At 42.9% G+C, this 23,486-nt stretch overlaps 1 protein-coding gene across 4 annotated transcripts; it reads right to left on the bottom strand.

Annotated features, from left to right (window-relative positions):
* Positions 1-927: 927 nt before the first annotated feature.
* Positions 928-16,447, bottom strand: LOC111954968 (cellular tumor antigen p53). 4 transcript variants are annotated; one of them, XM_023974970.2, is made up of 11 exons: positions 16,314-16,447; positions 14,540-14,695; positions 14,269-14,335; positions 13,821-14,057; positions 9,295-9,481; positions 8,876-8,988; positions 8,313-8,422; positions 2,462-2,592; positions 2,295-2,392; positions 2,050-2,153; positions 928-1,877 (listed from the first exon to the last, which is right to left on the bottom strand). In XM_023974970.2, exons 2-11 carry the CDS (start codon positions 14,596-14,598, stop codon positions 1,790-1,792), a joined length of 1,194 nt encoding a protein of 397 aa, XP_023830738.1. In that variant the 5' UTR covers positions 14,599-14,695; positions 16,314-16,447; the 3' UTR covers positions 928-1,789. The 4 variants fall into 4 exon arrangements, with proteins under 4 accessions (XP_023830738.1, XP_023830754.1, XP_023830721.1 ...); XM_023974986.2 differs by having other exon boundaries at positions 13,821-14,027; XM_023974953.2 differs by having other exon boundaries at positions 2,295-2,592.
* Between the last annotated feature and the right edge of the window lie 7,039 nt (positions 16,448-23,486).

Raw genomic sequence — 23,486 nt, 5'->3', positions numbered from 1 at the left:
CTACGAGCTCGTCCTCCTCAGTTACATGTGCCACGGCCGCCTGTGGTTCTTGCATAACTCACAGGTGTACCCCAAAGGTTCTCTTGAAATCAACAACCACTCGAATACAGATGGTAGTCATCTATCAAATACCTGAAACTATCTCCCTCCCATTTAGGAGCTTATCTACTGGATCAACATGGCTCCCACATGCAAACAAAATGGAACTACAAAGAAGATTTTGTTAAATGGATGCAAGAGAGATACTTGGTTTTGCATTACTCCTCCACACATGCAAAGCATGCTGGGTCGATATGTAAACATAGCAGTAGGGCTCCCGAGTGTCGCAGTGGTCTAAGGCAGTGCATCTCAGTGCAAGAGGCTTCAGTTCACTACAGTTCCTGGTTCGAATCCAGGCCGTATCACATCCGGCCGTGATTGGGAGTCCGATAGGGCGGCGCACAATTGGCCCAGCGTCGTCAGAGTTTGGCCAGGGTCATTGTAAATAAGAATTTGTTCTTAACTGACTTGCCTAGTTAGATAAAGGTTAAATAAATAAAAGATACTTAGAGAATGGTCTGGGACAGTGAAGTAGGTCAGCTGAAATAATAGAGTAGATGGCCCTGGCACGCAACATTTGGTTCTGGGTTCCGAGATTATGGGTAGTCTCTAGACAACCTTGTCACGCACCCATGTCACTTTGTTCAGAACTCAAAAGACGGCAGGTATTGAGAAAAGACTGAGGATTTAAGTATTACTTAAGAAATTGCTTTAATTTGATTGTAAAAGTTCCCTGAAATGTTTCCTTTCCCCCCCTAAACAAAATAGAGCCTCATGTTTCAGCACCGAATGACATCAAAAAGAGTTTCCATCAGAGAATGATAAATTAAACAAATATACATGTGCTAAGTGTATCATAATCATAGTATCAGAACTCTTCACAAGAGAGAAAACTAAAATCTATATTTTTTTAACAATGAAAAAACATTCTGATAACAAGAGCGACAAGTAAAAAAAAAAAATGGGGAAAAGAAAGTCAAGGTTTCAGGGGAAAGGATAACAGCAGTTATGTTCAACAGGTATAAAAATACTAACAGCCAACTGGCCAATTAACTGGTAACAAAGCATCGTGCCTAGGCAGGTCAAGATATGAATACTTGATTTAATTGGTCCAAATCATAAAAGCACAAGCTAAAGTACTGTTTGGGGGGCAGGTGAGGAGGAGGAAGTCCCACCAGATGGTTAAGGCAGTGGGTGGAGGGGTCTTAGCTTACTTACCTAATTCTAAACCAAACTCTAGACCCTACACTTACGCAGTTTGTGTTGTACTGAAATTGTTGGACTGGTATCCGAAATATGGTGAAAATCCCAACATGGTACTTGAGTACTATTTGAGAAGGTCCGGTCACAAATTTCCTAGCTGTCAAAGTTCCGGATGGACAGTCATTCACCGGTATATAAAAAAATACAATTAAAAATAATAATAACTTTACACAGTTTGAATTTTGCCATGGGGCAGAGAGAAAATGTTGCAGTTTTGAAGACAATGATCTGTAATTCCACACGTTTCGCCATGTCTTGCGTGTTCATATGACAACAAATATTAAAATGTTGGTCTGTCTCTATTGACCCCTTTCTGGGTCCAGCGTATGGCTGTCTAGGTGGAGATATTACCATGTTGCTAATATCTATCCTTTCAGAAGTGCCTACATGTAGGGACTAGGGTTTGGTATTGGACATTTAACTTGGGAGTCACAACTTAATGTTGGTCTGGAATAGACCGGAGAATAAGGACAGACGTGTCCTGGCCTTAGTCCGAGTCGCTCCTGTCTTCCTTTGTAAGCAGCCGCTTTCCGCTCTTCGGGGCCATTGCTTCTTGCTTGAGGATCTTAGCGGAACTAAGACAAATACAGGACAAACAGAGGGTGGAGACTGTTTACTATTGAGAGGAGAACATGTATGTTACAGGTAATAGATGTGGGGGGGGGGTGGCTGGTAATGCATGTAAATGGTACATGGGGATTTTAGGGAGAAATCCCGTCGTCAGAATGGCTGCCGCTGGTAGCTTACCCTTTCTTCTTGTATTTCTCCTGCTCAGCGGGAGGAATGTGGTCCATCAGCTCCAGACTGTCATTGATCTTCTTGAGCCACTCATAGTGCTCTCGGCCACGGACCTGAGAGAAGAGAGGAAGTGAGAGAGGATTTCCCTTGGGCAAAACCATGAAGTAGAGATACACAAATTCTCCCTCACAAAAGTGCCTCTGTCTGTCAGCTGTGTGTGTGTGTGTGTGTGTGTGTGTGTGTCATTCCCTCACCTGCAACAAAAATACATTGTCCTTGTCTTCATCCTCGGTGCTGGAGCCGTTCTTGATCTTCTTGCTGGTCCCTGGAGGGGGCAGGGCATGTTGGGACTCTGAGGGGAGAGGAGACAAGGTCAACAATGACATAGGAGACGAGGGTTGAGACGTGGCCCGAGTCTTACTTCTCTTGACGCCGTTGGTGGTCTTGGTCCCGTTCAGAACTTTGTTTGTGTTTTCTTCCTCGGTCTTGCGGTCCCGGCCGGGACAGGCACACACACGGACCTCGAAACAACGGCGACCCAAAACCTGACCCCTAGAAAGGAAGCAAAGGGGTGAAGAATAGTGAAAGTTAGAGGCAATAAACTCACGGGGAGCCAAACACACTAGGGATATGCATCTTTCACTTCCAAGATGATTCGATATGCATCTAGATACAGTGCATTCGGAAAGTATTAAGACCCCTTGACTTATTCAACATCGTTACGTTACAGCCTTATTCTAAAATTGATGAAATTGTTTCCCCCCCTCAATCTTCACACAATACCCCATAATGACAAAACAAAAATAGGTTAACATTTTTTGTTAAAAAATAAAAACTGAAATATTACATTTACATAAGTATTCAGACCCTTTACTCAGTACTTTGTTTTAGCAACTTTGGCAGCGATTACAGCCTAGCCCTAGAGTTTTCTTGGGTATGACGCTACAAGCTTGGCACACCTGTATTTGGGGAGTTTCTCCCATTATTCTCTGCAGATCCACTCAAGCTCTGTCAGGTTGGATGTGGAGCGTCGCTGCACAGCTATTTTCAGGTCTCTCCAGAGATGTTTGATCGGGCTCAAGTCCGGGCTCTCGCTGGGCCACTCAAGGCCATTCAGAGACTTGTCCCGAAACCACTCCTGCGTTGTCTTGGCTGTGTGCTTAGGGTCATTGTCCTGTTGGGAGGTGAGCCTTTGCCCCAGTCTGAGGTCCTGAGTGCTCTGGAGCAGGTTTTCATCAAGGATCCCTCTGTACTTTGCTCCATTCAGCTTTCCCCTCGATCCTGACTAGTCTCCCAGTCCCTGCCACTGAAAAACATCCCCACAACATGATGCTGCCACCACCATGCTTCTCCAGACATGACACTTGGCATTCAGGCCAAAGAGTCCTTTAGGTGCCTTTTAGCAAACGCCAAGGGGGCTGTCATGTGCCTTTTACTGAGTGGCTAGCGTCTGTCCACTACTATAAAGGCCTGTTTGGAGGAGTGCTGCAGAGATGGGAGAACCTTCCAGAAGGACAACCATCTCCACAGAGGATCTCGGATTCTTGATCACCTCTTTGACCAAGGCCCTTCTCCCCCGATTGCCCAGTTTGGCCGGTTGGCCAGCTCTAGGAAGAGTCTAGGTGGTTCCAAAATTCTTCCATTTAAGAATGAGGCCACTGTGTTCTTGGGGACCTTCAATGCTGCAGACATTCTTTGTTACACTTCTCCAGATCTGTGCCTCAACACAATCCTGTCTCTGGAGCTCTATGGACAATTCTGTCAACCTCATGACTCGGTTTTCGCTCTGACATGCACTGTCAACTGTGGGACCTTATATAGACAGGTGTGTGCCTTTCTAAATCATGTCCAATCAATTGAATTTACCAAAGGTTGACTCCAATGAGTTGTAGAAACATCTCAAGGATGATCAATGGAAACAGGATGCACCTGAGCTCAATTTCGAGTATCATAGCAAAGGTTCTGAATACTTATAAAAAAATAACACGTATTTACATAAATTAGCAAAAACCTGTTTTCGCTTTGTCATTGTGGGGTATTGTGTGTAGATTGATGAGGAACTTATGTTATTTAATCAATTTTAGAATAAGGGTATAATGTAACAATGTGGAAAAAGGGGTCTGAATACTTTCCCAAAGCACTGTATATGGGCTACAATACATTTTTAGTTTGAAACAATTCAGTGCGATTAGAGAAACGAATCGATTCAGTGTGATACGATGCACTAACTTCGGTTGCATAAACATTAATTTTCCATTCTAAATTAAAATCTGCTGCTGATGGAGCTCATGAGCTGGGTCTCTCTGAGTTGGATCTGTCCGAGCGGACGTGTGGGCGTACGTGCGTAAATTATAAATTATGTGTATGGTTTTGTCTCAAGTTTGGCTTTCAGCTTTTTCGCTCCGGACACTTTATCTGCTCCACCACACACCTGTCTGGTAAGGTTGAATGCCTCCTCTCCTACTCAGCCTCCCGACCAAAGCTCTCCCAAGCCTGTGTGACACCTGCTTCCGTTACCTGCTGCTTGGATCTCACCCGGCGATCTACTCCCTGCCTGCCCTGGCCTGTCTCCCAATCTGGTACAGGTACCCCCGCCACACTCCCCCGAGCTTTCGCTTGGCTCCAGCACACATGCACGCCGTAGACTTTGGACTGATCTGAATTTTTAGGTAGGCTAATTAACTTGTGAATAATATTATGCGAGCTTTATTCAGAAATGCTTTCCATTAACTAGCATCGGTCTACTATTTATTAACCTCAGACTTTTATAGCCTATTGGACTCAGAGAGCCACGTTATTGTGTTGGGGCGATTGACTCTCAATTTACAATGTCTAGCCTCAAGCTATTTCACTTTTTTATTGTGCTATTTGCTCCATGACTCCTGCATGCTTTGTTGAGTATATAGTTGCTCATTTACCAGAACGTGGATTAGACAATGTTTGTTCCCACCCTCGCGACAAACTTCTTTATTGGTTACATGTACTCTAGGCCTCCCATCCTAACCCTCCCTCGCTGGCTTTGTACTCATGTTACCTGATGAAATTGCTGTACAATATGATCTTGTTGCCATCTAATGCACATTCAAATGTCATTAAAAATATCAACACTGCAGAGCTCTCCCTGTCCTCTACCGTGCCCTGGAAATGTGCATGAACACCCTGGCCCGTCTACGGTTGCTAGTCACAATTCTGATATTTGCTCTGATGATTTCTGCCCTTGTAAAAGCCTTGGCTTTCTGCACGTTAACACTAGACGCTTATTACCTGAAATGGATCAATTGAAAGTGTGGGTTCACAGCTCCAATCCAGATATGTTGGTCATTATTGAGACGTGGTTAAGAAAGAATGTTCTGATGTTAAACTTTCAGGTTATAACCTTTTTCGGCAAGACAGATCTTCCAAAGATGGGGGAGTGGCCATCTTTACCAAGGATCACCTTCAGTGCTCGGTTGTCTCCACCAAATAGGTCCCCAAACAATTTGATTTGCTGGTTTTAAGCATTAAGCTTTCAAATAGCTCTTTGTTGACTGTTGCTGGGTGCTATCATCCTCCATCAGCACCAGCCTGTACCCTACCTGCCCTAAGCTCTCTCATGGCCCTTTACACCAAGTCTTAATTTGTCCTGCTAGGTGACCTAAACCGGGACATGCTTAAACCACCTGGCCATGTCTTAAAACAATGGGACTCCCTAAATCTCTCTCAGATCACCAATCCCACATGGAATGATCCCAAACACCAAGAAAAGTCTACTCTCCTTGACGTTATCCTCACAAATAATCCTGATTGGTATCAGTCTGGTGTTTTCTGTAATGACCTTAAGTGATCACTGTTTTACTGCTTGTGTTTGTAATGGCTGCTCAGTGAAAATGACCTCTCCGGATTCGTCAGACGCTTGCTGAAAAGCTTTAATGAGCTAGCCTTCCTTCATGACCTGGCCTCTGTAAAATGGTATAGAATCAGCTTGATCCCCTTTGTTGAAGATGCTTGGAACTTCATTTTTTTGTGCATCTTTTCAATGGCATTGTTAACAAGCATGCCCCCATAAAGAAAATAACAAGATCAGCCCCTGGTTCGACCGTGATCTGGCAGTTACTCCACCTCAAGAGCACCATTTGGCGAAAGGCTCTGATAAAGAGCGTATGGCTGAGCTCTTTAAAAATAACTTTATTAAGTCAGGATTCCTTTTTGACTCAGACACGCCTCCTTACCCACCCAACACTTCCTCTACCAGCCCTTCTAATGTGACTATCCCCAACGCTCCACCCTCTTTTCCCCCTGCCACACAGATTCTCCCTAAACTCGTTTCTTCTGTGTGTTTGTAGTGGTTGGAAGGCAGTGCTTAGTAGGCAGTGCTTGGAAGGCAGCCACGGTGCGTCCTTTATTTAAAGGGGGAGATCAATCTTAACTGTTATAGGCCTATTTATCAAAAGTGTTGGAAAAACCTGTCAATAATCAACTGACTGGCTTTCTTGATGTCTATAGTATTATCTCTGGTATGCAATCTGGTTTCTGCTCAGGTTATGATTGTGTCACTGCAACCTTAAGGTCCTCAATGTCACCATTGCCTGTGACTAAGCAATGTTGTGCTGCTATCTTAATGGACAAAGCTTTTGATACGGTACACCATTCCAAACTTCTGGGTCGGCTAAGGAGTATTGGTGTCTCCGAGGGGTCTTTGGCCTGGTTTGCTAACTACCTCTCTCAAAGAGTGCAATGTGTAAAGTCAGAACATCTGCTGTCTCAGCCACTGCCTGTCACCAAGGGAGTACCCAAAGGCTTGATCCTAGGCCCCATGCTCTTCTCAATTTACATCAACAACATAGCTCAGGCAGTAGGAAGCGCCCTCGTCCAATTATATGCAGATAGTATTCTACTCAGCTGGCCCTTACCCGGATTTTGTGTTGTAGAGAGTTCAACAAAGCTTTCAGTGTTCAGACAACTTTCTTTGCCGTTAATATTGTTCTGAACACCTTCAAAACAAAAAAGGTATTGTGGTCGTGTAATAAGATTTCACCATTGTCTCATAATTTAATGGTTTAGACCAGTGGTGGGCAAACTTTTTGGCTCGAGGGCCACATCGGGGGTTTGAAATTTCAACGGAGGGTCGCATTTTTTGTGGGACCAATTGTTTGTTAAAATAAATTTGCGGGGGCCTCCCAAGTGGCGCAGCGTTTTAAGGCACTGCATCGCAGCGGTCGTCACTACAGACCCGGGTTTGATCCCAGGCTGTCACACAGCTGGCCGTGACTGGGAGACCCATTGGCCCAGCGTCGTCCGGGTTAGGAGAGGGTTTGGGCAGGCTGAGATCTCCCATCACGCTCTAGTGACTCCTGTGGCGTACTGGGCGCATGCACGCTGACACGGTCACCAGGTGTATGGTGTTTCCGCCGATACATTGGTGCGGCTGGCTTTCGGGTTAAGCAAGCATTGTGTCAAGAAGCAGTGTGGTTTGGCTGGGTCGTGTTTCGGAGGACGCACCGCTCTCGACCTTCGCCTCTCCCGAGTCCGTGCTGGAGTTGCAGCGATGAGACAAGACTAACTACCAGTTGGATAACACAAAATGTCTCACGGGCCGGTTTGAAATGCCCGGCGGTCCGTACCCCCCGGTTTAGACCGTTTTACTTCTTCTCCTGTGTCAACCATGCAGTGCGGGTAGCTTAGGCTACTTTTATTCCGGTATAACAATTTTCAACACTACATTTCATAAAAACATAACCGAGCAAATTCCTTGATTGTCACAACAAAAAATACCTTATATTGCGCATGCTATTTTACAAATATTTGCATGCTGACAGTGACATGCAAATATGGCAGATCAGGAATAGGCCTACTTTTCATTGCTCAGTGCTCGTAGCTGCGCACAGTATGCAGTTTTACTAGGCTACTGATATTTCCTGTGGTTGTTCGGCATGCAAAATGACTTGTAGATCAATGACTGTCAAAACAATGACATGCTGAAGGCACGGACGCAGTTGTCACAAAATATGGAGGTATTTTCGGAAGGTAGAAAGTAATTTAGCACCAAAATTGTTTTTACAGGCGATTCATAACGTTGGAACCAATTTTGTGACAGATGCATGCTACATTCGGATCGTGGTCCCGCTGACAGACGCACTCGTATCTTAAATATTTCAACCGGGGACCGATTCATATCGGTGAATCGTCACATCCCTAAAAAACACACATTACGGCAAATGTAACGCAAACTCAGACCCTGATGCGCAATTTCCAAAATAAACAAACTCAGTGAGAAGGGATAAGGAGACACTTACTCCTGGGTCTCCAGGGTCAGGATGGTGAGGATGGGCCGCCTGTTCATACCACCCATGCAACTGGAGTTACACATGAAGTTCAGGAGAACAGTAGTCGTTTCAGAGCCCAGCTATACAAACACATATACACAATGTTAAGCTTCACTTGAACGTACATTGACAAATGCAAATCGCCAATGCATTATAGACAGATGTCTCAATGAAAGTGGCAAGAGAAATGGCAAATAAAATACCATTGATAAAAATCAACAGAACGGGCTTGGAAGCTCAAATCCAGCCAAATTGACTGGTAAACTCATGGGTACATAATGGCTTCCTGATATGGTGATGTAATGATTTCCATGGTAATGTAGAATGTTCATTCAAATGATACAAACTGACGTGGCTATTTTTTAAATAATTTCATTTGAGTTGATTCAACAAATCGCAGAACAGATTGATGGGGTACACTTCCTGCCTTGCTCATCTGGGTACACTAGCAAAGGCCGCCAGTCCACCCATTATGCCATCATTTACTTGAATGGGGACGACCGCTCTATTAATTCTCTTTCTATAGGGTATACCTGAGGAGGCTCATAGGGCAGCAGCACACTTTGACGCTTGGTGTTTCCATCCTCCAGGTATTGAGCCCACTGGCTACCCTCCACCCTAATCAGGTGACTGCGGTGGACCACGCCTAGACAAAAAAACAGGAAGTAGACAAGTAGTGAGGGGGAGTCTCCTCTATTCCTGGGACACTCTATTACATGGGGAGTGAAGGTATACCTCATCTCTGAGACCATGGGGAATATTATGATCAGATTTGGATGGGTTTCATTTCCTCTTTATTTGTGTACATGGCTAAATACAAAACCTGAGCCAAAATAAAATCATGCATATTAGTCCATTTTTTCCCACTCTTAATTAAGGGCAAAATAMTTATTATCTACATCAGTTTTGAATGTTTACCTTAGACTAAAAACACACACCCAAACACACCCACCTTCATTGTTATCTGAGGCGCTCTGGTGGTGGGGGCAGCGCCGGACCACCTCAGAGACATGCTCAGACTTCTTGTAGATAGCGGTGGCCCTGAGGATGGCTCCTGGCGGGGGATCCATGGCCATCAACACCTCCACAGGGCACGTCTTAGCCAGCTGGCAGTACAGCTTGTTCAGCTGCACAGAATACTGGGAGGGGAGAGAAAACAATGAGCAACCAGTTGTATGTGTCTATAGGAATTTTATTTTGTGAAACAAAGTGGTGAATTGAATTGATAAAAAGTGGAAAAAAATAAGCACATTGGTGAAGTTACTTCCCACAGACAGCATTTCACTTTGGMGATAAAAAAAAATAGAGTATAACCCGTTTATAAAGTTTACATAAAATACAAACACTAGCAAAAGGTGGCCTTAACACCTACAGGTATAAGATCATAATACACATTAACAATTATATTCATATTCTGAAAATCATAAATACCTTGTTTATAACTATACATTTTGACCAAAAGGGCTGTATTTTAACCCTTTCCATAATGGAGCCCTTGTGTGGAACATGCCCTGTCATGTCAGACCCATGCATTACTGCAACCTACCAGCATGCAACTCCTCAGTTCCAATGAATGAGTTGCAGGGGGCGTTAGTTTGAGGGCAGMACACCCTAACTCAAGCCTGATAGGTCTATCATAGTACGCTGACATGCGAGTCACTGTGGAAACCTTGATGCTATTGGCTGTTTTAATCCAAATAYTTTTTCGCCAAACCTTGAGTTTTAGCAAATCGTCACAATGAACTGGATTCCAGTTGAATGCAACCACAGGGAATTAGAATGAGTGGAATATCTTTCATCTCTGTCGGAGGTAAAGTAACTGCAATTTTCTTTAATTAATTGATTGAAATGAGACCATGGATTAAACTGGTTTGAGCCATTTTACTGTTACTTATTGTGATTGTCAAAAWAGTATATTAATCCAAATAGATGTTTCCCCCAGAAGAGAAACGTCATTCAAAGTTGAAAGAGAGATCAATAGAGCTAGATATATATATATAGCATGTGAATATACAGTGAGACAAGGCTACTTAGAGGGTGGGGCTGGACCCCATGGTAAGCTGTGTTTCATTCCTATAGAGTACCACAGTATGAGTCATAATACCCATAAAGCCTAGCAGTCAAACAAGGAAATGGTTCCAACCATTTGTCCACCATCAATTCTTCCCACTGGGCAGTGGTTCCCAAACTGTGGGGCTCATTCCAGCTTTAAACTTCCTCTTGAAAATTGCAATAGTAGAATGCACAAGGTGCAATTTCTATATTTGGCAGTGCATCATCAGTTTCTCTTGTCATGTTAGTCATTGCATACCTTAGAGAGCTATTTATAACTTGCCAGAAATGTCCAGATCAACAAGTCCATGTCAGCTAAAGTGTTTTTAGGTAGGTTTTGTAGCCCTTAGATAYTGTAATTTGTGTCACTCAAATATCACATGAATACCCATTAGACATGCCAAAACGTATAGAATTGCTAGAAAATCGGCTTTAAACCTGCTAAATGTTCTCCGCCAACAAGAGGGGTGTGAAAAGTTTGTCATGAACAGTGTTAGTGCCCATAGAAATAGACGTGGCGCATGTGCAGGTGGGGCGCAGAATGTTCCCCAATGCTAGGGGCCCTGAGGGAAAAAGTGTGGGAACCCCTGCCATAGGGGATTTTAGAAACACTTAAAATAAGGGCTGCGTCTTGTGTAGGCTTACCCGGGGGTGACGTTTTGATAACCATGTGAATCTCTCTAAGACAGTGCTTCTCAATTATTTTCTGTTACGCCCCCCCAGGAAGAAGTAAACATTTCGCGACCCCCAACTCTGCGCCGCGACTGTAAATAGTATAATTTGTCTATAAAATTGTTATAAGTACACCCCTGCATAACATTGTATCCTTATTAACATTAAAGAAAAGAAAAAAAGAAAAAAATATAGATCAACTTACAACAAAGAATAACTTTATTAACATTGTTTTTTAGTCTGTAACAGAAAGACTTAAAGTGTATCAATTTGCCTGAAATGTAAAAAAAAAAAAATCAAGCCTTATTTAAACTGTAAACATTTTTGGACCATTTGATACTGAAAAATAAAATATAATCAATAAATAATAATAAATTCAAATTGATCAGCAACATTAACTCAGGAGCACAATATATGAAACACTTTGACCTATAAAACAAATGAATAAAACAATTTGTGCTGATTTTTTAAAATCAAAATGAGGAAGTTAGGATTAATGGGATTAATCACTACAATGAGCACGTTTTGCAGAGCACAGCTTTTCGAAGCGGGGTTTGAAGCATGATACTGCAACTCTCAGCTCCTGCTCAATGTTTAGCTGGGACCTGTACTTGGTCTTCAGTGCAGCAACAGCAGAGAAGCCAGTCTCGCAAAGATAAGATGTTGCAAAAGGAAGAAGAATGCCCATGGCTCTCTGACCTAAGAGTGGATACTGCCTCTCTACACTCAGCCAGAATTCACTCAGTGTCTGTGATGTGAACCTCAGTCTCAATGTGGAGTCAGACGTCATATCAATGAACTGGTCCTCTGCAGACCTGAAACCAGTTGGAGCTGGTGCATTGAAAGGATCTCTCACCCAGTCATATTAGGAACTGTTTTCAGGGAAGTACTTTTTAAAGAATCCCATCAGTGATGAAATATGCTCCTTAATATATGGAATCACTGAGGTGGCATCAGTCAGTAGTGTCAACAAATTAATGCAGGTTCTCGAATGAATCAGTATTTCCTGTTTCCTGATTAGTATTTTATTTTTGCAGCACTTGCGTCATCCAGCATGATGGAGACCATGTCTAATGCTGCAGGCAGTATCAGCTCCTCCGCTATGGAGTGTTTTTTTTGTTGCACTGAGCAATTTGGTACGCCACCTTATATGATGCTAACAGTGCTCGCTGGTTTACTGAAGTAGCATTCACAAAGCGGGACGATTGTTGGCAATATTCGGCACGTTTTCGCTGAAAAAACTCAAGCGGCTTATCAGCGTGATTGGGGTGTAATGTCTTTAAGTGACGCCTTAATTTATTTGGCTTCATGCTGTCCGCTGCCAACATTTTTAGACACAGTAAACATACCGGTCTTTCCCCGTCTCYCACCGTAGTCACAGTGAAGCCAAGCGCTACATACGCGTCGTCATATTTCCTCGTCTTAGCTTTCGGGAGACTTACGTTTGTCTCATTATCTCCGTCTCTCTCCACCTTTCTTTTCATCCCTGTTAAATATTTTTCCATGGTGTCTCTTAAGAGTTTGTTATCTGCACTTCATATCTCCTGCTCTGTGCTGTTCAGTGCAAAAGAAAACTACTCCCTGCGGCAAAAAAAAGCATGTTCCCCGGGGTCACACGCGCCCCCCCCCGGCATCGCTCCGAGCCCCCCCAGGGGGGCGCGCCCCACTATTTGAGAAGGACTGCTCTAAGACAAGGTGACTTATAATATATCGCCTGTATTTACACCTCAAAAATGAAATGCTAATTAGCTGCGAATGTGGCTATCGTAAAGAACTACAAATGCCGTGATCTAGACAAGACTGCTGAATTGAGGCAAAGCTAAGAATCTTTGGATTAATTATCTAATGTTAGCTAAAATTTGTAATGATTAAATTGGCTAAATGTCTTTAAAATATATAATTCTGTGAACTGTCTTGTGCAAGTTTTAAATGGGGCGGCAGGTAGCCTAGTGGTTAGAGTGTTGGACTAGTAACCGAAAGGTTTCAAGATCGAATCCCCGAGCCGACAAGGTAAAAATCTGTCGTTCTGCCCCTGAACAAGGCAGTGTCCACTGTTCCTAGACCGTCATTGAAAATAAGAATTTGTTCTTAACTGACTTGCCTAGTTAAATAAAGGTAAAAAAATATATATATTTTTTTTATGGACACAATACCTGTTAGCAAAGGAGTCAGCTAAAGAAGATGTGCAGGAGCTTGCAGGGATTTGTAGTCTTCCATCATGTCTACTTTGATCCTAATTAGCATTTTCGAAACAGAATAAATAGAGCCGAATATATTGATTAAAATATTAACCTTGTACGAGAGAGATTTACATGCTTACATGCCAGGGTCAGCCCACACAAAACACAGCACTTATTTTATATTATCATGAATTATAAACTGGGTGGTTTGAGCATTGGTATGACAAAATATCTTTACTGTTCTAATTACGCTAATAACCAGTTTATAAAAGGCAACTCTGGGGTTTGTGGTATATGGCCAATACCCTGATGAAGACAGCTTGGCTGTCGAAACGTTGGTAATTACATTTTTGCATCTGAGCTCCTAGAGTTTGCGGCTCTCCTTTATTTTTAAGTATATGGCCAATATACCACGGCTAAGAGCTGTGTCCAGGCACTCAGAGTTGTGTCGGGCAGAAGAACAGCCCTTAGCCGTGGTATATTGGCCATATAACACACCACCTCGGCCCTTATTGCTTTAACTATACGTGTGTGTATGTATTCAGGCATGTGCAGTAAGCCACATGATACTCACAGTGGAGGTGACAGACTTGGCGGTACCCGACTTCTGGAATCGCAGCTGGAAGCCGTGCTGCCCAGGGTAGTCGTTGGTGGAGGGGACGGTGGAGGCGGGGGGAGGAACGCTGTCCAGGGTTGACACAGAGGGCTCCACAACCGGGGGCTCCAGCAGTTCAAACAGCCCCTCGTCAAAGACCTTGTGGAGAGTCGCGTCGGGAAGGAGCTGTGAGGGAGGTAAGTGGATGCCATTTATCTACAGAGGAGTAAAGCATTCAAGTTTTCAGTTGCTTTTTACATTTCTGTCTGACTAATGAAACAGGAGTGCCCACCATGGATATCAAATTACCAGAAGAAAAAAAATGTAACTCAAACAATCACTGTACTACTAGAAGGGGGGGCTCATTAGCCTATTCTAAAAAGGTGTGGCGTCACGTTTACGTCATGAGGTAGACAATCAAACGTACCGAGACATCCAGGTCAGACCAGTTTTGAGTAGCAACCAGTGGAATACTGGGCCCCTGAGGTGTCATACTATAGAAAAGAAATCACCGGATCAGTCATTAGTATGGCCCAGAAAAGACCTATGCAGAAAAGGTGCTGTAATACGTTGAACAATGTCTTTGGGCTTCCACTCACACACAACCACCTCGGTCTAGTCTAGAAGTAGCTACATACCGTGGTAGTCTTAAACATACTTCTATAAGTCTGTGGTCCTAAAGGTTGTTCAAAACTTACTTGCTCTCCCAAAGCTGCTGGAAGGAACATTGGCCCAGTGGGGGGCTGAGCTCTCCCATCCTGTATCCGTTCACTTTCTCGACAGCTCACAGAACCGTTTGGGAGGAGAGGATTGGACACAGGGACACAAGGAGGGAGGGAGGAAGGCGATAGGATCTAGGAGAGAGCACACCCATGTGATTAGTTAAGAAAAAAATCTATACTAGTTTTAGCAGCTACCTGTGTCTTCAAAACAATACATTTATGGGATGAGTGGGGAAAGGGGGACAACAGCTCCCAAGTGGTGCAGCAGTCTAAGGCAGTGCATCTCAGTGCTAGAGGCGTCACTACAGACCCTGGTTCGAGTCCAGGCTATATCACAAACAGCAGTGATTGGGAGTCCCATAGGGAGGTGCACAATTAGCCCAGTGTCGTCCGGGTTAGGGTTTGGCTGGGGTAGGCCGTCATTGTAGATAAGAAATTGTTCTTAACTGACTTGCCTAGTTAAATAAAGGTTAAATAAATAAATAAATAAAAAAGCTAGAATGCAGACAGGGGATGGATAATGACTGACTGGGTTGTGTTGTTAGCTAGACAGCAATGTGAGCACTGGTGCCACGGTATTAGGCTAATCCTTGGTGTTGCTCAAGTGCCCAGCTAGCTACCCTATGTTTACCAAATAAACACCTCATCTAAATCTATGACTAACTTGCAACCCACCCTATACAGAGAGAAATAATAAAGGCGTATTCTTGTATGCCATGGTTTGTTGGACAGAGCCTATGAGGAAAATGAACGTCGTTGGTGTAGGGCAGGGATCATCAACTAGATTTTTACATTTGTATATGATCACATGCATCTCTCTATTATGTGTGGGAATACTTGGGAACATATGTATTTTTTAAAGTAAATCACTTGGAGCTATATTTCCTGGGGTTTTTGCAGTCATGTCTGACATTGAAAATTCAAAAAAAAAATAATAATTGCTCAGAAAACTTGGGGGGCCAAATAAAACCACCTGCGGGCCAAATCCAGTTGGGGAACCCTGTTTTAGGGTAAAGTTAAATGGATACACGGTGAAAATAAGATTATGGTATACACAGGCTTAGGATATCTTATATTTCTTGTTCTATGAGATAACCAGCTAACGTCCTTTTTTTGTGAATTCTGAAGAATGTATGTAATAATAAAAACGGTTTCATAATTCATAAAAGATCATGTTAACTGGTATAGACCGCTTTCGGTGTTCCCAAACATTGCCGCACGAGGGCGATAAGCGCAAGTTGGTGGCCGGACATGGGGGTGTTCGATAAAAGTTATTATTAAAAATATGAATTTCAGAACCCTGCAGAAAGGCCGCAGTTGTACATAAAACACATTGGTACAGATAAGCGTTTTCAGAATTGACATTTTTACAAGTATCGACTGAAGGTGGCTCAATCTGGTTTCTGACATATCGCGCGAGGGGTTGAGCGTTCCTCAGTTATGGCCTAGCATGTCCTAGCTAATTAGCTAGCAGGTTAGACACACAAAAGTCTGAACAGTAAGCGATTCGTGATCATCATCCAACTTCGATGTCATATAATACTACAATGTGTTGTGGTTAAATTTGTATTAATACAACGAAATACAAGRCACACCAAACTTCACCCACCATCTTCCACTAAAATCTGCTAGCTCAGTTGTAAACTTGACTGGCTGTTTTACTAGAATCTCCAATCAACAACGACCACAAACTTTTCCAGGCAAAATAATTTGCTACGCTGCCTAAAATAAATTAAACATGGATTTATACCTCGCCTCCCGTTTATGAATCTTTTCTTGCCGCCCCTCGGTTCTCTTTCAATGCAATCCGTAACTGCTATAAAGCAAAATATTTTGTTTCACTGAAAAGCGTGCATTTCGGGGATTTCCCCAATAACCAGAATAGRGGAGTGGCTGTGCAGAGTTCACAGGCCACCAATCAGAGGCCGCGCCCACCGAGGTGTATGTTTTTAAATGGGATGGCGCGAAATGTTCCAAAAACAAAATATTAAGTGGACACATTTTACATTTTGGTATTTCTAAAATTATATTGGCTGAATGCAGGAATGAAAACAAATATTGTGGCGTTTGAGGCACATCATTCATTGCACACTGGTTATCATGCGTTGTATTATCACATTGAATTGCATAGTTCATGTTCTGTGATAATAATATCTGATAATGATGTCTAATTTCTCAGATTATGTGCATGTCCAAAGATTATGAACTCATGCAAAATTATTTCATTCAAAATAAAAAATATAAAAAGTTGCATGGATTTGGAAAAGAAATGCCTGCTCCTCAAAATGTCCTTATTTCAACTTTCATAACGGCTTCATGTAATTTCACCAATATTCATTCTTCCGCCCTAGTTGATATGCCTAAATTATGGAATATTGTTGATGATGAGTTGATAGGCTACTAGCATTGATGGCACTACTAGCACTGCTATTAAGAGGGATAGCTAACTAGCTGACCTTTGAGTGAATATTCAAGCTTGTTTATTTGTCATGTACACATTATATGAGAATAAGAGCACCTCCTCCCAGCTGCCCACTGCACTGAGGCTAGGAAACACTGTCACCACTGATAAATCCATAATAATTGAGAATTTCAATAAGCATTTTTCTACGGCTGGCCTTGCTTTCCACCTGGCTACCGCTAACCCGGTCAACAGCCCCGCATCCCCCACAGCAACTTTCCCAAGCCTCCCCATTTCTCTTTCACCCAAATCCAGATAGCTGATGTTCTGATAGAGCTGCAATATCTGGACCCCTACAAATCAGCCGGGCTAGACAATCTGGACCCTCTCTTTCTAAAATGATCCGCCTAAATTGTTGCAACCCCTATTACTAGCCTGAGATCCCCAAAGATTGGAAAACTGCCACGGTCATCCCCCTCTTCAAAGGGGGAGACACCCAAATTGCTACAGACCTATATCTATCACCACATTCTTATTGGCAGACTCAACAGCTTTGGTTTCTCATATGACTGCCTCGCCTGGTTCACCAACTACTTCTCAGACAGAGTTCAGTGTGTCAAATCGGAGGGCCTGTTATCCGGACCTCTGGCAGTCTCTATGGGGGTGCCACAGGGTTCAATTCTCGGGCCGACTCTCTTCTCTGTAGACATCAATGATGTCGCTCTTGCTGCTGGTGATTCTCTGATCCACCTCTAAGCAGACGACACCATTTTGTAAACTTCTGGTCCTTCTTTGGACACTTTGTTAACTAACCTCCAGACGAGCTTCAATGCCATACAACTCTTCTTCTGTGGCCTCCAACTGCTCTTAAATGCAAGTAAAACTAAATGCATGCTCTTCAACCGATCGCTGCCCACACTTGCCCGCCCGTCCAGCATCACTACTCTGGACGGTTCTGACTTAGAATATGTGGACAACTACAAATACCTAGGTGTCTGGTTAGACTGTAAACTCTCCTTCCAGACTCACATTAAGCATCTCCAATCCAAAATTAAATCTAGAATCGGCTTCCTATATCGCAACAAAGCATCCTTCACTCATGCTGCCAAACATACCCTCGTAAAGCTGACTATCATACCGATCCTTGACTTCGGCGATGTCATTTACAAAATAGCCTCCAACACTCTACTCAGCAAATTGGATGCAGTCTATCACAGTGCCATCCGTTTTGTCACCAAAGCCCCATATACTACCCACCACTGCGACCTGTATGCTCTCGTTGGCTGGCCCTCGCTTCATATTCGTTGCCAAACCCTCTGGCTCCAAGTCATCTATAAGTCTTTGCTAGGTAAAGCCCCGCCTTATCTCAGCTCACTGGTCACCATAGAAGCACCCACCCGCAGCACGCGCTCCAGCAGGTATATCTCACTGGTCATCCCCAAAGCCAATTCCTACTTTTGCCGCCTTTCCTTCCAGTTCTCTGCTGCCAATGACTGGAACGAACTGCAAAAATCACTGAAGCTGGAGACTCATATCTCCCTCAATATCTTTAAGCACCAGCTGTCAGAGCAGCTCACAGATCACTGCATCTGTACATAGCCCATCTGTAAATAGCCCATCCAACTACCTCATCCCCCATACTGTTATTTGTTTTACTCCTTTGCACCCCAGTATCTCTACTTGCACACTCATCTTCTGCACATCTATCACTCCAGTGTTTAATTGCTATATTGTAATTATTTCGCCACTATGGCGTATTTATTGCCTTACCTCCCTTATCCTACCTCATTTGCACACACTGTATATATACTTTTTTTTCTACTGTATTATTGACTGTATGTTTGTTTATTCCATGTGTAACTCTGTGTTGTTGTTTGTGTCACACTGCTTTGCTTTATCTTGTCCAGGTCRCAGTTGTAAATGAKAACTTGTTCTCAACTAGCCTACCTGGTTAAATAAAGGTGAAATAAAAAAATACAAAATAAAAATATATATACATGGATGCAGAGTGCAATAAACTGCTTAGCATTCTTTCAGGTTCACCTCTGGACAATGCAGCAACAATAGAAAAGTAAGCAATTGAAAACAAGGAGTAGGAAAAATACAAACTTTATGAAGTAAAAATAGAATGGTAATTTAGCTAAAATATAATACAAGAAGGCACTCAAACGAATTGACGTTGGATATTTACACATGCATGTGCAGGACCGGGAAATGATATTGATGGTACCAGCCAGCAGTAGGAACCTAATCCTGATCATAGTAGTAGGCTACTGTATATAGACATATCTAGGATATAGATACCATGAATGGTGTTAGTAAGGTCACTTCAGAGCAATGCAAACAGATAGAAAATAACTCCATTTGAGTTGTAAGGTCCACACAAGCACCTAATTTGATCATAATCATATCTAAATGACAAAGACATGCTTAACCATTCTGAATGAGACAGCAGTACTAACTGATTAAATCGCAGCTTGTAAAGATCTTATAAGAACATAATAAGTACTTACTAAACTCTTATAGTTTTAAGTCTTATAAGTTTGTGTGAATGGATTTCAGAAAGTGTTATGATTAAGGCATTAATAATACAAGTCGATCTATCATCATATTATTATTGTTTTACACAGTGTACAGTAGCTTACAGGGATGGGACTGCATAGTTGAAGTCGGAAGTTTACATACACCTTAGCCAAATACATTTAAACTCAGTTTTTCACAATTCCTGACATTTAATCCTAGAAACAATGTCCTCTCTTAGTTCAGTTAGGATCACCACTTTATTTTAAGAATGTGAAATGTCAGAATAATAGTAGAGAGAATGATTTATTTCAGCTTTTATTTCTTTCATCACATTCCCAGTGGGTCAGAAGTTCACATACACTCAATTAGTATTTGGTAGCATTGCCTTTAAATTGTTTAACTTGGGTCAAACCTTTTGGGTAGTCTTCCACAAGCTTCCCACAATAAGTCGGGTGAATTTTGGCACATTCCTCCCGACAGAGCTGGTGTAACTGAGTCAGGTTCGTAGGCCTCCTTGCTCGCACATGCTTTTTCAGTTCTGCCCACACATTTTCTATAGGATTGAGGTCAGGGCTTTGTGATGGTCACTCCAATACTTTGTTGTTCTTTGTTGTTCTTAAGCCATTTTGGCACAACTTTGGAAGTATACTTGGGGTCATTGTCCATTTGGAAGACCTATTTGCGACCAAGCTTTAACTTCCTGAYTGATGTCTTGAGATGTTGCTTCAATATATCCACATAATTTTCCACCCTCATGATCCCATCTATTTTGTGAAGTGCACCAGTCCCTCCTGCAGCAAAGCACCTCCACAACATGATTATGCCACCCCCGTGCTTCACGGTTGGGATGGTGTTCTTCATCTTGCAAGCGGCCCCCTTTTTCCTCCAAACATAACGATGGTCATCATGGCCAAACATTTCAATTTTTGTTTCATCAGACCATAGGACATTTCTCCAAAAGTCTGGCTTTTCTATGGCGGTTTGGGAGCAGTGGCTCCTTCCTTGCTGAGCGGCCTTTCAGGTTATGTCGATATAGGACTCGTTTTACTGTGGATATAGATACTTTTGTGCCTGTTTCCTTCAGCATCTTCACAAGGTCCTTTGCTGTTGTACTGGGATTGATTTGCACTTTTCGCACCACAGTACGTTCATCTCTAGGAGACAGAATGCGTCTCCTTCCTGAGTGCTATGACGGCTGCGTGGTTCCATGGTGTTTAAACTGGCATACTATTGTTTGTACAGATGAACGTGGTACCTTCRGGTGTTTGGAAATTGCTCCCAAGGATGAACCAGACTTGTGGAGGTCTACAATTTTCTTTCTGAGGTCTTGGCTGATTTCTTTTGATTTTCCCATGATGTCAAGCAAAGAGGCACTGAGTTTGAAGGTAGGCCTTGAAATTCATCCACAGGTACACTTTCAATTGACTCAAATTATGTACATTAACTTATCAGAAGCTCCTCAAGCCATGACATCATTTTCTGGAATTTTCCAAGCTGTTTAAAGGCACAGTCAACTTGGTGTATGTAAACTTCTGACCCACTGGAATTGTGATACAGTGAATTATAAGTGAAATAATCTGTCTGTAAACAATTGTTGGAAAAATTACTTGTGTCATGCACAAAGTAGATGTCTAATCCGACTTGCTAAAACTATAGTTTGTTAACAAAACATTTGTGGAGTGGTTGAAAAACAAGTTTTAATGACTCCAACCTAAGTGTATGTAAACTTCTGACTTCAACTGTGTCTACTTTTTGAAACCAGTCCTGACGTTTTTGCTGAGGCATCTGTGTTATTTGCAGAAGAGAGGCGGTGATGGGAATTTCAAACAGAGTAGTTGCCAGGTAAAAACATTGCTTAAATAAAATGCCTTGCAATATTGTGACTCTGGCTGATTGCTGAACTTTGAAAATATCCCACTGCTAGGAACTGATTTAGGTTATCAGGCTAGTCTACTCTTCACACTAGAGTTTGCTCACCATTAGTGAGCTACCACTGTCTCTGCAAAGAGGTACCTGGAACCAAAATAGGTTCTTCAAAGGGTTCTCCTATGGGGACAGCCGAAGAACCGTGTAAGGTTCTAGATAGCACGCTTTTYTTTCTAAGAGTGTGTGTTTGCTCTTATGATTACAGGTCTAAAGGAGTTGACTATGCAAGTCTAACTAGTTATAACCAGAGTCTTTTATTTAGAATCTAAGTTAAGCATAGATAGACATCCATACTAGTATAGCATGTGCTCCTTTTTTGCCAATATACACCATTGCTTTCTAAGTCTGAGACTTGTTGAACGCACAATTGGCTATAATGCAATAATGCGACACCCGTTTTCTGTCACACACATCACATTACTGTAAAATTATTAAGACCTGGCACTCTGGCAGCCCCCATTTGCTAATCACACACACACACAGTGCGGGAGCGAGTCATTACAGAGGAACGGTAATCACATCGCCTGACTCACAGCAGGTCACCTGTTTGACTGACGGTGGGGCAGTCACATGGTCCGTGTGCGTCGGTCAGTGTGGCGGTGTGACTTTCCATCAGATAACACTCTCTGATTGGTGTTACTTCCAGTTTTGGGACAACACAACTGACATTTGCACTGTGACTGCCCAAACATTGTATATTTGTTCTGTTTTCATTTTCTTTATTTGGGCCAGTTTTGTTTTTTAATCTTTGATTGGGACAGTTCTGATGGTTCTTACAGGCACTACTGTGTATTATCTGTCTGTCTGTCCCGGGATACAGGTATGTAGGTCTACATAAACCCACACACTCTTAGAAAGAAAAGGTGCTATTTAGAACATAAAGGTGTTCTTTGGCTGTCCCGATAGAAGAACCCTTTGAAGAACCCTTTTTGGTTCCAAGTAGAACCCTTTTGGTTCCAGGTAGAACCTTTGGGGGTTATATGTAGAACCCTTTCCACAGAGGGTTCTCCTATTGTGACCCCTTTGCAACCCTTTTTTAAGAGTGCATGTTATGTGGTCTGGAGGTCCTAGGCCACTGTCTCCTGGTATAGAATTTCTTCCTCATTTAGTGTGGGCCATACACATGACTCACTGGCCTGGGGCCCTGGCTTTGGAGGATGGTGTCAGGTTCAGCTCCTCTTTCTCAATATGTGCCTTAGATTAGAGTATGATAGAGGGGAGGGGGGAAGGGGAAGATGTGAGGAAGGGAAAGTGGGGTGAGATGCGAGCTTGTTCACAAAGGGTGTGGGTGAATTGGATTGATAGATCTAGTCCAGATATTTTTCCATTGCCTTTTTGGCAGGTCCTGCCTTGCCTCTCATAACCCCTACCAAGACACACCTCCCAATTCACACCTGCTAGCTGTCCCCAATTTCCCCAGCCACCCCTACTTCGCCGACCCAAGTGGTACATTCCAAATTTAGGGCCCACTGGTTGCCTTGGGAAAGATTCATATTTTTGTGTGAAATAGGGAAGTGTTTGTGGTGGATGGGGTGAGTTAGCTGTGGTGTACTGGTGGGGAGCGTCACCCTTTTGGCATGTGTTCTAAAATAGCGGAAAGACAGAATGACTGCCAGGGCAGTGCAGACAAGCCCATCTGGCTGTCCAGAAGAAGTGTTGAGTCATAGGTCCAGATTGGTGGTGGTGGACATTGGCTTTCTCCCAAGGTCCAGGCATCCAGCCTTTGCACACCCTCCCCTGCAGAGGAATGGGCTACATATCTAAGCATATCATAAATGTCATCCTTTCTATAGATGTGCCTTTTTCAGCCACTGCAGGTCTCAATCCAATCAATAAGATGAATGTGTCTCTTCACCCAATTATAACCTTTCTTAATGGTGGTGGGAAAATTCACATGTTAAGGTTGAAGAGGAATTCGTTTAAAAGTAGACCAACTAGCCTACCGCACTTTTTAAAATAATGCTTTTTAACTGAATTTAACAATGTTATGATCCATCACGACTATCTCTTTTGTACATGCTGTCCAATATACTGTATCTAGGCCACTCATGGAATCTGAAAAACCCACAGTGC

The sequence above is a fragment of the Salvelinus sp. IW2-2015 genome, linkage group LG3 (assembly GCF_002910315.2).
Source record: "Salvelinus sp. IW2-2015 linkage group LG3, ASM291031v2, whole genome shotgun sequence".
NCBI classification, from domain to species: Eukaryota; Metazoa; Chordata; class Actinopteri; order Salmoniformes; family Salmonidae; genus Salvelinus; species Salvelinus sp. IW2-2015.
Note: the sequence above shows the minus strand (reverse complement) of the source record. Positions and strands in the feature narration are given on the sequence as shown.

What these genes read in the sequence shown, in the direction of transcription:
- LOC111954968 (XM_023974953.2), bottom strand. Translation starts at nt 14,598, where the DNA reads ATGGGAGAGCTCAGCCCCCCACTGGGCCAATGTTCCTTCCAGCAGCTT. An exon ending in CGCCTCAGATAACAATGAAG is followed by an intron (nt 8,989 to 9,294) that starts GTGGGTGTGTTT and finishes TTTTTTGTCTAG; the next exon opens with GCGTGGTCCACCGCAGTCAC. An exon ending in TGCCCTATGAGCCTCCTCAG is followed by an intron (nt 8,423 to 8,875) that starts GTATACCCTATA and finishes GTGTTTGTATAG; the next exon opens with CTGGGCTCTGAAACGACTAC.